The sequence below is a fragment of the Arctopsyche grandis genome, chromosome 12, assembly GCF_051622035.1.
Source record: "Arctopsyche grandis isolate Sample6627 chromosome 12, ASM5162203v2, whole genome shotgun sequence".
In the NCBI taxonomy this organism is placed as follows: domain Eukaryota; kingdom Metazoa; phylum Arthropoda; class Insecta; order Trichoptera; family Hydropsychidae; genus Arctopsyche; species Arctopsyche grandis.
Genome location: NC_135366.1, coordinates 11,635,572 through 11,648,396, shown reverse-complemented (window position 1 = coordinate 11,648,396; position 12,825 = coordinate 11,635,572). Strand labels below are relative to the sequence as shown.

At 35.4% G+C, this 12,825-nt stretch overlaps 1 protein-coding gene across 1 annotated transcript; it reads left to right on the top strand.

The window, feature by feature from the left end:
* Positions 1–5,784: 5,784 nt before the first annotated feature.
* Positions 5,785–8,727, top strand: LOC143920078 (zinc finger protein basonuclin-2-like). Its single transcript, XM_077442778.1, has 2 exons — positions 5,785–5,876; positions 6,143–8,727. Exon 2 carries the CDS (start codon positions 6,185–6,187, stop codon positions 8,336–8,338), a length of 2,154 nt encoding a protein of 717 aa, XP_077298904.1. The 5' UTR covers positions 5,785–5,876; positions 6,143–6,184; the 3' UTR covers positions 8,339–8,727.
* The last annotated feature ends 4,098 nt before the right edge of the window (positions 8,728–12,825 follow it).

Genomic DNA, 12,825 nt, shown 5'->3' with positions numbered 1-12,825 from the left:
ATGGATATTTTATTTTATTATACTAATACGGATTGAACCATAGTGGTACATTGAAAAATTTAAAATTTTTGTTGGGATGCTTTGAACAGGCTGAAATGTTGATTTAGGCAAAATTTGGCCATTTTATCAAAGTAGCAAATAAAATCCGTCGTGTTTTGAAAATTTAATGGCCGGCATATATCGTACTAATTTTGTATCATTCAGGCTTATTTCTAATATTTTATTTATTTTATTTGAATGCATTCATTTCTACCATAAGTGCCATTATATGTTGCCCCAAGGCGACACCTATGTATGGTCAAACTTTCATATATTATATAAGTACTACATTATTATTATTATATGTACATATGTACATACATTGGAATTAGCCAATAGCCAATTTTGCAGGAACCGTATCAATGAAAATCAGATAAATTGACAAACTATAGTAGGAAATGATCGATCTAGTGTCACAAACCAAGGTCTGGCCAGCAGTAACCAGTGGGACTCGAAACTGTGATCACTTTGTTCGAAAGAATTATATGCTAACTACTAGTCCAAGTTGCTGGTAATAATAATACATAATACATCAGTTATAATTATTGTATAACAACCCTTGCGGAAGCTGCTATAGCAGCTCCGTCATATATATGTACACATTCCCAATTCATCGAAGAAAACTAATGAATTGATTGTACATACATAGTGTGCTTTAAAATGATAGGAAAACATGTCGTTTCCTAAAGGATGGGAGGTGCGTGATAGCTTCGAGTTGAGTTCTTAGACATATGAAAAACGTCATAAACGTCCGAATGCATACTCTTTGAAAGCGGTTTGCACCTATCATATAGAATGTCAGAGAGTAGAAGAGAGAGAGAAAGAGAGATTAGTATCGCATAATTCGGACGAAATAAATGGTTTAACAGTGTGTCTTGCGGCGTTCGCCTGGACCGGTCCTCGTGTTTACATTCCGCATATAGCACACAGTGAATTTCACGAAGCGGTTGTAAATTCCGAAAAGCTACACACAGAAAGATCAGAGGCTTTCAAATGGAAACCGCATATAGTATGTATGTACGTACATATAAGCGCAAGAAAAAAAAGGAAAAATCGCCAAATTTTTCCCTAGCCAATTAATCCAATTTGAAGCGCGTCGCATCTCAGTGAACGTATCGAATCCGTATTAACACATATCACGACCGATATGGTTTTTCACACGGGCAGAGCACCTGACGCGGCCATCTTAGATCTCTGTGTCGAATCGGTGCCGGCCCTGGCAGATGCTGTCCACTGGAGGTGAGTGCAGTCGACACACATCTATTTCTGTCCCAACATCTATGTCTATGTGAATGTCTCAACTTGTGTGTGTGTGTGTGTGTGTGTGTGTGTGTGAAGAGTGATTTTTGATCGGACCAGATCTCAAGAGGCGACCCGATCCACAAAATTCGCGGAATCCGTCTTGAAGAGACGTCGTGATTCTAGAAAGTTGGACGTCCATTAGTCATCTGGTGCAGAGCGAAACAAAAAGTCGGCTCAAATTATTATCATTTTAGTTCCGACGCTTATGTTGACATTAGTATAAGAGATATTGAATTAAAATTCGGAATGAGATTGAATTTCACACTCGATTCGTGGCCATAAGTGTTTGGATTAACTTATTATCGTAAGAATTAATTGCCAGTGTTACAAATTAAGTTCGGAATTTCGGTACTTGAAAACTTTCGAACGAACGCGATGCCAAGTTATTGTGTTACACTTCTGTATAAATATGAGTAGAAAATCAATTACATTTTTGACACATCATGGAATGAAAGTCGAATTTTCAGTGGGATTTTCTCATGATTATCTACTCTCGTTTTGAACGTGTGCAATATTGGTCGACATATTCACTTTGTCATTGCTAGTAATCACACATTTTGTTTATAGAATTTGATCTATGTATGTACATAGGTATTTTCATACAAGTATTCAACTATTGAATACTACAACACCTGTTGGCAAAGTTTTCATGCTATTAAAATCCAGATCAACCTTCACCTACCAAAACTTTATACAACTTCTTCAATTGATTCTTATGAAAAGAGTCTGCACTATATCATTCATTTTGTTATTTAGAAAGCAAAGAAAATCAACCAATGAACAATATGTCAAAAGAAAAGCAACTGCTAACGCAAAGAAAGCATAAAGAATGCCACCACTTTTATGGAATCAAATGAAAACCTACTTCTATCGATAAACACGAAAATTTAGGGCAGACGATGTTCAATTATCTTAAAAACTACTCCATTTTTTTTATTATATTCCCTAGATATAATTTGCATATATTCATACTCATAGTAGATACAAATATTTTAAATCATGATAGCGTATTTTCAAAATTTGTTGGAGCAAGCAGATCTTAAACGTACATGAAACAAATACATACATTGAAACTGTATCAATATTGATTAATAATGAAAATATTGGATACACCGATGAAGGCATTTTGTGAAAGAAAAATACAAAACAATTTAACAAATACATAAATGAGAAAAATAAAATACATAAACAAAAACAATATTAAAATAAAAATAAGAGAGGAAAAAAAAGTAAACATAAATACGATTTTGGGAAAGAAGAATTACAGAAATCCTTTAGTTTTAAAAAAAATATCAACCTTATTCTTAAAAATATCAACGTTATCAGAGGTTACTATAATATCATTGGGAATACTATTCCAAACTGAAACCACTCTGTTTGAAAAGAAGAAATCTCTGATCAATTTATTAGATTTTTCTTTTTGAAGTCTAAGCGAGTGACCTCTGAGGTGAGTGTTTACGTTGAATGTAATAAGATTAGACACATGACAATTATAGTGATTATTAAGTATTTTATAGACTTCGATTAAGTCACCTCTAGTTCTTCTCGTCTCCAATGTAGTGAGATTCATTCTTTTCAATCTTTTGTTATAAGAAAGTGATTCAAGTCCAGAAGGAATCTTTGTAATTCTCCTTGGAACCCTTTCAATACATCTCAAAAATCCTTTTTAAAGTGAGGATTCCATATGTTAAAAGCGTATTCTAGTTTAGGTCTGATGAAAGTTTTATATATTTTTGATAAAATAGTCAAGTTCAGAAAATTGAATACACGCTTTATGACATACAAAAATGAGTAACATTTGTTGACAATATGATTAATATGAGAGGACCATTTTAGGTCGCAAGTGGTGATAATACCTACATAGGTCTAATTGGTGTTGGACGCAATTGAGGAAAAGGTTGTTGTTTTTGTAGGAAAGATTTGGGTTATTTTTTCCTAGGTGGACTACAGAGCATTCATAATGTTTTGCCTTTAACAATATTTAAAAATACCGGTGGCCTGTAATGCATTTATTCTGCTTTTCCGACATTCTGAACATATCGAATTAAAATAAGTGATAACAATTTGTGAATTAGGTCAAACATAAATATAACGGCTCATATGTATTATGTAGGTAAAGTAAAAAGACGAAAACAACCAACTTTACTTTAATTTAGCTTACTTGTACAATATTATTATATGCAGAAGCAAAAGTTATTGCATCGACGTGAATAATTGAAAGGAAAATTTATACGCGAGTATGTCCATCATATTGTATAATAAATGAAGTATGTATGTATGTATTATAGAAAGAGACTAGAACACGGGCAATCTTAAATGGGTACTTTCAGTGTCTGTTCAAATGTTGTCCAGACTCTAGGCATCTATGTATGTTTGTATGAGTGTGTGTATGCGAGCAATTGGCCGCCCCTCCAGGTTGGCAATATCGATCGGCCGCCCCCCTCTGCTGTCTCTTTCTAACGCGACACACCTTCCGTTAGCTCCGTCTCGCTCTAACGCGACACACCGACGATAATTAGCGCGGACACTATTTTGCCATCGAGAAAAACTTGCGAAACTTACATTGAAATGAAATAATTTAGTATCCTGCAGCGAATACTGTATTATAATATTTTGAAACGCAAGTACATATGTATGTATAGGTATATGTATACTGAAAGTTTAACGGTTTCAGCAATTGCTTCATAAACAAAATATGTGTAAAATGTAAATATGTACAAAACATAATTTGGTGTACATATTATTTGGTAATGAATCGAAAATCTTATAAGAAAATTTACACGATTCTTATAAGATATTCAAAAGGCGAGAAAGATACACGAAGCGTGGGCTAACAAAAGACTCGAGAATCCGACAAAGATGTTGAATTTTAGCGGTGGGCTTATTAAATTACGTATTTTAAAATCATTTACAAATATTTAATCTTGATCCAGTAACGGTCAAAATATTTTTTAACGTGCATGTTATTTACACAATTTAAATTGGTAATTAAAAATAAACATAGATATAAACAAAGATATCGGCATTTCAAAAGTGATATTTGGATTTATAAAAGCGATTTAAAGAAATATTAAATCATAATGTATATATACATACATACATAGGTACTTTATGCGAAATAATAAAAATACGTATAGGTATCATCATCATCATTTACAGCCATTCGCCATCCACTGCTCCGCGACGAATGGAAGCGTCACAGGAGAGGCCTTCATCCAGAAGTTTATGGTGAATGGCTGCAAATTATGATCATGATAACTTCTACAAAATTTTATACAGTTTACATAATTATTTCTTTATTTTGCTAATAAAGATTAATAAAGACTCCGTCAAACGAACAAATTTTCGATAATCGTCGGATAAAAGTTTCATATTTCAAAATCCAACAGAAACTTTCAATCGAAAGAATAGAATGGAACGAAATTTGAAATACATACGTTCAAATTGAACATATGTATGAGCCGTTATATTTGAAAGTGTCATGAGTCCAGTTTTCTTCATTTCGAGAAATATCTCGTAAAACATTCAATATAATGTTTGGCCTTTAACAATATTTAAAATTATTGCTGTCCTGTATTACGTTTATTCAGTGGTGTCACCCCGATTTTGGAACAACGGGTTTCCAAATTTTATTATATATATACATATGTATGTAAACTTTTTTTTCGTCCAAGGCACTATTACATGCACATTTTTGACAAAAATTATATGAATTTTTAGATTAAAAAACGGTTTCCAGAAACTTTTGATTTTTAACGAGTTTCCGAAAACCAATGGAAACCATTAGGGTGACACCACTGCGTTTATTCTGTTTTTCCGAGATTCTGGAGATATCGAATTAAAATAAGCGATAACAATTTGTGAATTAAGTCAAACAGAAATAGTGTTTTTGAAACTGAAAATTGTAATATCAAATATAACGGCTCAATTATGTATTGCAAAGTTAAAAAGAGCATACATACAAATAAGAAACAATGCGCAAAAGTTCGTTATATATGTAGGTAGAAAAGTCACTGATAGAATGAGCTTTCGTGGCGCAAAGAGAACTACTCGCCAACAGATGGCGCTGTGCGTCAAAAGCAAGCAAACAAACTAACTTTTGATAACATTACACATATTTCAAGAACATATTTCAAACCAAAACCAAATGAATCGACACAATCAAAAAACGAATAATACAATCGAACTTTTATAGCTGCATATGTTTCGCACATTCATCACAAAGTTTTAAATATCGACTTGCGGTCATTTTAGACGGATCTTTTTATAATATTGTAACACATTTTTATTTAAAATTATCCTGAACACTATTGTTGTCATTTTTTGATGACTTTAGTCATCCGAACGTGTGTGTGAGTGTGTGTTTGTTGCGTGTTGATGTTGTGAGTGTGTTGCGTGTTGAGTCGCTCGGCGTCACCTGTAGTGCGGGGCTCGTGACGCGCCAGTCGTGCCGGGACCGTTGTGGCGTCTTGTCGTGCTCTCGTGCTCGTCGTGCTTCGTTTTACCACTAACACACTCGTGCTTTGACCAAAAAGGTGCTTACTATTTATTTACCAACACATCTCACAAACAGCTCAATCCCAAATTCAGTGAAAAAATAATCAATAATAATACATTCCGTCAAAAGTCAACGACATTTTCGCGCACTTTCAAGTACACGAAGTTGACACATCTAAAAAGTTTTTAATTTTTCCCAACTTTACAAATGTGACGTCTATCACACGATCGTTTCATTCTGTGCACAACAGTGCAGCTTGTTAAATATTTAAAACTAATCAGTGTTTGTTTTGTATTGTTTTAGATCGATGAAATCGGCGCTGAACATGCCAAGGACTTATCAATAATGGACAGCAAGGATTTTTCTCAGAAGCCATCGTTGCCGATGGGCTTGGGTTACTTCTTATTGCCTCCGCATCCTGGTCCTCCGCCTCGTTCGACGCAACCCTTTGACTTTCGCAATCTGGGCGCCAGTTTCGGCGGCGCATCTTCGACCCACGACGACTCCATGTCGAAAGCTTCGGCCTCTAGCAAAATGTCGCCGAATTCCTCGCTCACCGACGAATCGAGAACTGCCAAGTCGGACGACGAAGACGTCAGGGAGGACTCGCCGGACATCTCGTTCAATTTGAGCGACGGCGGTGCGCCTGATTTGAGATCTCCCTGTGATATGTATCCGATGCGCTCCATGTCGAAGAGGTCGCACGACGTGACGCAATGGCCGATGAATCTGGGCATCCAGTTCGTGAATCCTTCGACGGGAAAGAAGCGAGTGCAGTGCAACGTATGCCTGAAGACGTTCTGCGACAAGGGTGCGCTCAAGATTCACTTTTCCGCGGTGCACCTGAGGGAGATGCACAAGTGCACCGTCGAAGGGTGCACCATGATGTTCAGTTCGCGCCGCTCCAGGAACAGGCACAGTGCTAATCCGAATCCGAAACTTCATTCTCCGCACACTCGCAGAAAGATTTCGGCACACGATGGCAGATCGTCTCAACCGTTTTCACTGCTTCCGACGGGGAGACCTTTGCCGCTTCCTTTGCCCCTTCTAGTACACGACCAGCTTCCGGTGATGAATCACAGTGCAATGCCGAATTTCAGTGACTTTGAAAAACTATATCGCAACAGCGCAATGTGCGACGATCGCATGGCGTACAAACCGATCGAGTCCAAGAAGAAATTCGACGATTCGTATGCGCGCAAAGAAGAGGAGAAGATCCAAAAGCTTGCCAACATAAACAAGTTCTTAGCCGATTATCAAAAATACGGACAGGAAACAAACGAACGACCGATACAACCAGACATCGTTAAAATGGAACCAATCAAAAACAACGACGAACCGGAGGATTTGAGTATGCCGAATAAACGCGAAACCCCAAAAATAGACACCATCGCAGAGGAGCTTTCAAAGCCTTTAGTGCGCTTAGAGGAAGAAGAAAAGCCAGTAGTAGTAGTAGCGATACCAAATAAAAGAAAACGCAAGAGCGAAAAACCAACCCGTTGTTCGCAATCCATGGACATTAGCCTATCCGACGAAGATCTATCCGCGGAAATGTACAAAACCAACAACGACAACAACAATACATTTCTAATAACGGACGAACCTTTATCTCTCAAGATGCCCAAGATTGAAAATACATTTCTGAAGAAAGAATCCGAAGAGGCGGCGGCGGCTATAGTCAAAGAGGAAAAGTCTGAAGAGAACGAAACGTCGAAACCGCCGACGGAGAAGATCAGATTGCGCTCGGATCTATACAGCGGCACTTCCGGTTGCAAAAGCGAATTCACTCAAGAGGCCGTCAGTTTGATGAGGGCTCGTCCACCATCCACCGAAGCGGAAAATCATCTCAACGACGACGGGGAGGAGCTGAACGCGCTCGAAATACCGATCGACGAGGAAAATCCCGACAAGTGCACGGCTTGTGGTCAGATTTTTCAGAACCACTTCCTGCTCAGGATCCACTTCCGGAACGTGCACCTCAAACTATTGCACCAATGCGACATCAACGGGTGCAATGCTGCGTTTCCTTCGAAGCGCAGCAGAGACAGACACAGCTCCAATATGACCCTTCACAGAAAACTTCTATCGACGACGTCACCCCACTCGCAAATGCCTCACCATCCCAAAATGGACCATTCGGGAAACGGGATGGGCTTCAACGCTGAGCTTTTGAACCGGCTGTATGCCGACATCAAAGGTTTGGCGTCCACTCTCGAAACCCTCAAGTATCATCCCTACGGCGGAGACTCTGTACCGTCTTTGCCGGTGTTCGTTTCTGAGGCTGTTCAACAGTATTGGCGAAGGGCTGGAATGGGTGGCAGAGATGCGAGGTCTCCGCTTTCAGCTTCTTCCCCGCCTGTCATTTCTCCAGGACACGCTGAACAGCCGCGAGATGAAGATAATCTGCTTTTTCGGGAGTCCTCCGAGTCCCTGAGGAGGATGACGTCCCTCTGTGAACGTCAGGAACAGCTATACCAGCACCACGTTCCGGTCTCGTGATGCAAGTTTCCTGCCTGAGCCACTCCAACAAGGGAAAGTCTCAGGTCTACATCAATATTATTTTAAATTGTGATTTTAATTATTTCTTCAACATCGTAAGATAAAAAAAACCTTTTTAATATATTGAATTTCAATTATCAAAAACGTCTACGTATTAATTTTAAATTTGACCGATATATAAGTTTAAATTAAATAATTGATTATTCAAACAAGTACTGAAAATTGTTGCGATAAAGTCAGTCGAATAATTTAATTTTTAAGTAATAAAATTTTTTAACAACAGATTTGCTCGTGTATGACAGATTTTTTCGCAATTGAATAATTTATTATCCACCAGTAATTAATTATATTTGTAAATAAAATATTATACTAGCAATACGTAGATATACAAATAAAAAAATTTAATAACGAAAAAAAAGAATTAATTCGTATTAATTCGTATCGAACGTATTAATTCGACGTAATTTTAAACGCCTACAAATTTATCGTTTAAAATAGTCAGTTAAATTATGCTTGTGATTTTGTGAAATTAAACGCAATATTATATTAAATAGAAATATCATTGTTATTTATAATTACTAGAAAATGTGCTAATTGTATCGATGATAAAATTGAATTAGATGTTTGTAAATTTTGTAAATTTAAACGACTTAGCTTCCATTTTAAATGGAAAAAAGAGGTTAGTAAAAATCAGTAGTGTAATATTTTTTTTGAGATTATATAGTTACGTTAAATTTTCTCTCGCGATACTTAATAATGTTTGATTATAATATAATTAAATAAAATTCACAGAATTCTTAAATAAATCAATACTTTTATTATTACTTGAAGCACATCATTTTCGTCAAGATTCAACACGGTTTCTCAAACTAAGCCAGTTACGAAATAACTTAGCTGTAGTTATTTCACATAATAAATAAAGTATTTTGCGCAGAATTCAAAATATGATCTCATTTCATTTTAAAGTAATTTTTATCGGGGTAAAAATGTCATTAGTTTGAGAATATCAGATGTCTGTGCGTATTGCTTATTTTATTTTAAATCTAAATTTATTCGATACCGTAAGAACCTCAAATAATTTTAACTGTGATTATTTTATTATATTTTGCAAACAGGAATGAAAATACAACTCCTGAAATTTGAACACTCTTTTATACTTCTTTATGAATGAATCGATTTAAAAATTTGTAATGTATAAAGATATTGAAATTATTATGTTCTGTTCGTGTATTTTGTTAAATGTTGTTGATACTAAAAAAAATAATAGTTTCTTAAACTAATTTGTTATTTTCATTACTGTATACTCTGCAAAACTGTTTTTTGTGATATTTTTTAGATTGTATAATGATGATTATTATTGATTATCTGTTTTATTATAATAAGAAATATATAGGCGCGAATTGGATTGACTCGCGCGAGATTACACCGAACAATTTTATAAACTTAGATTATATAACATTAAAACGATTGCACCGACGCATATTCATTTCTTGAGCATCGAGTCAATATTTGAATTAAAATTTAATGATTCTTAAAATTGCCTATAAACATGTTGTAATCCGTGAATCGATCCAACACTGCGAAATTAGATTTAAGCAAGTCGACTATAGTAGAGTTTGCTATTACATACATACATACATATATACAATACTTGTACTTGTGATTTCTACCCTGAATGCTCGTCTATATAACGAGCATTAATGGCTCAGGCATTTCACGATGTAAATAAAAATTAATTACCTTCCTCGGCACGGGGATAGAAATGTAATCGTATACGCCTGCCGTCATCGTTTGTATTCTGTATCAAAATCATGTGGTAAAAACTAGGCGAAAATTACTGTAAATTTGCTGTATTTATATACATATTATATCTATCTGTACATGTATATTTAGCATTATTATTATTATATTAGTTTATAGACACCTTAATGGATATAATTGATGTTGAAACTAATCGTTATTCACGGCTGCGAATAAACGAGTATTGCGAGTACGTACATACTCAAAGTACGAAAAGGTGTGTCTTATTTCGTCTCCGGCTCTCAATTTCAGGTTTTGACGATGATCTGTCGGCACGATCGGATGATTTATGAGTTCGGAACTTCATTCTCAGTTATAAGAACGAGAATGAACCGATGTTGCAAAATGAGCGCTTCTTTTTATTTTATTATTATATTTCGTTCTCGCCGTTTGACGCGACCGACCTGAAGAAACTTTAATTGATCGATCGTTTCTCACGATGGCTTCCATCTTCGATTCGACCGTACGAGAATGCATATATTTACACGAAAACATCATTAGAAGCAAATTATACAAATACATACGACTTTTGTTGGAAATATCGACAGTCACCCGAGTTAAATGTCAATATGTCAAAAAGCACATTTTAATCAAAATGGAGAGGTAAGATACTAAAACACACACATAATAAAATTTATAAAAACTTGTAATCAATTCATTGACGTAATCGATGGAAAAATTAAGTAATGCTTTGAATATATCAAGTTTTAATTAAAAATAATGCGATAATGACTGAAAAAAAAATTAATTGAATAATAAAAGTGACAATTAAGATAAAATTGAATCAAAATTACAAATCTCATGACAGTTGACGTGTTAAATTAAGTAATTGGTTGTTCTCCAATACTGCAATAAATACTTCGCGCACACAAATTGCATATTTAAAAATGAATAATTCCAGTTAAATTACCGAATTACGATATGATTTAAATTATTTTGAGAACATTACAATTAAATATTATAACATACGTACAACGATGATTATAGATAAATACTCAAAAATGACTAGTTTATAAATTATATGACACAACGAAGTCTTTGCAATACTATCGAAAACGATATACATATGTATGTACATATAATGAAACTATACAATAATGACGAAACGAAAATATCATCAAAATGAAGGATCAATGTCTGAGCCAATATTTTATGAAGTTTACGCCTCACAAGAGATCACATCTATTTCAGTAGCGTGAATAATATGCGTATCGTCGTCTCTAGTGACCTTTTTCATCAGTCAAACTATGACGAGTGAGAATGAACGACCTTTCCATCACAGATCCAGTTCAAGTCGAAAGTAAAAAAAAAAAATTGAACATTCATCAAAGCAACCCACAAACCGATTGAGAGACTGGATAGGTATATGGAGCACGAGCTAATTATTATTAATGTTTACATATTCTGAAGCGAAATGCACATGACAAGTTGAAGTCTGAGGGGGAGGACTTCACGGCGATCGGACAAATCTGCGTCTCCACAGTTCGGTCCGCGTGGCCCGAGATGGATATTGAAATGTCCAAATGTGACAAGGAGGTTGTCGAGCATCCCTCGAGGGTCACGAATCGCAAGTCACGGGGTCCCATGTCACACGAAAGCATGGCTTCGGTGACATCTCAGACAGTGCTCCGTTCGTATAATATTCCTACATAGGAGACGGACAACTTTGAGCCAGGGCACATAAACTCGTATAAAATATTCATCCATTTCCGGTTATTATCATGCATTAAAGTATTAAACGACGAAAGTACGAAACCGTAATAAAGCCTACCTACAGCGCAGACTCAACGCCATAAATCGAATTATGATCGTAAATTATAATAAAATGTGTGATTTAATTTACAATAAAAATCAACTTTAATGCGCCACTTAGCATATAGATAAGAAATTAAAATACCGGTCGTCTTAAGTAGCCGTTAATTAATTTATTTCCATTTTTTGAATAAATCGATTTTATGTATGTATACATAAAGTCACGTAGTCACGAAAATATTATACAAATATTTTCAACTTCGAATCACACATTCGAAATATGGTTCTGCGACGAAAAGTCTACTGGCAAGAGTTACTGTAACAACGTCTACGACAAAACGTTTACGCGACATAATGTCTACGGACAAAATGATTACGAGACATAGGACGTGTATGGATCTTCGTCATCATCCGTTTATATTGAATTCTTGTATGTTTTGTTCGTTAGAAAAATTCGTTTTTGAACATAAGAATGTTTTGTATATTAACATACTTTACGTCATCATTTAATCATTTTGTCTGCAAATATTATGCCACGTTATAATTATGTCTGTCGACATTATGTCGCGTAAAAATTTTTTCGTAGACGTCAATAAGCGTTTTGTCGTGACGCCTTGAAATACAGTTCCAGAAAAAAAAAACGTATAAAATGGAAATTGGGATCATACACTCTTTGGATACAGACATGCTTTATTACGCAAGATGCAGCCATAGAATTGGAACGACTGCTATACGCAAATAATACATAGTCAATGCATTAAAAACTACCCAACTACCTTCTAGGGATCTCAAATTTGTGTATTCGAACACTTTCATTTGATGTATCAGATTAGGATTCTGTTAAAACTTTAATAATGTCTTGACCTTTATAAAACTGATTCTAGGACATTTCATCGCACGACCATCCCATTTCAACTATTTTTTAGTTACTTAGT

Bases quoted from the DNA above. Each gene is read 5' to 3' on its own strand.
- LOC143920078 (XM_077442778.1), top strand. From the start codon at position 6,185: ATGGACAGCAAGGATTTTTCTCAGAAGCCATCGTTGCCGATGGGCTTG.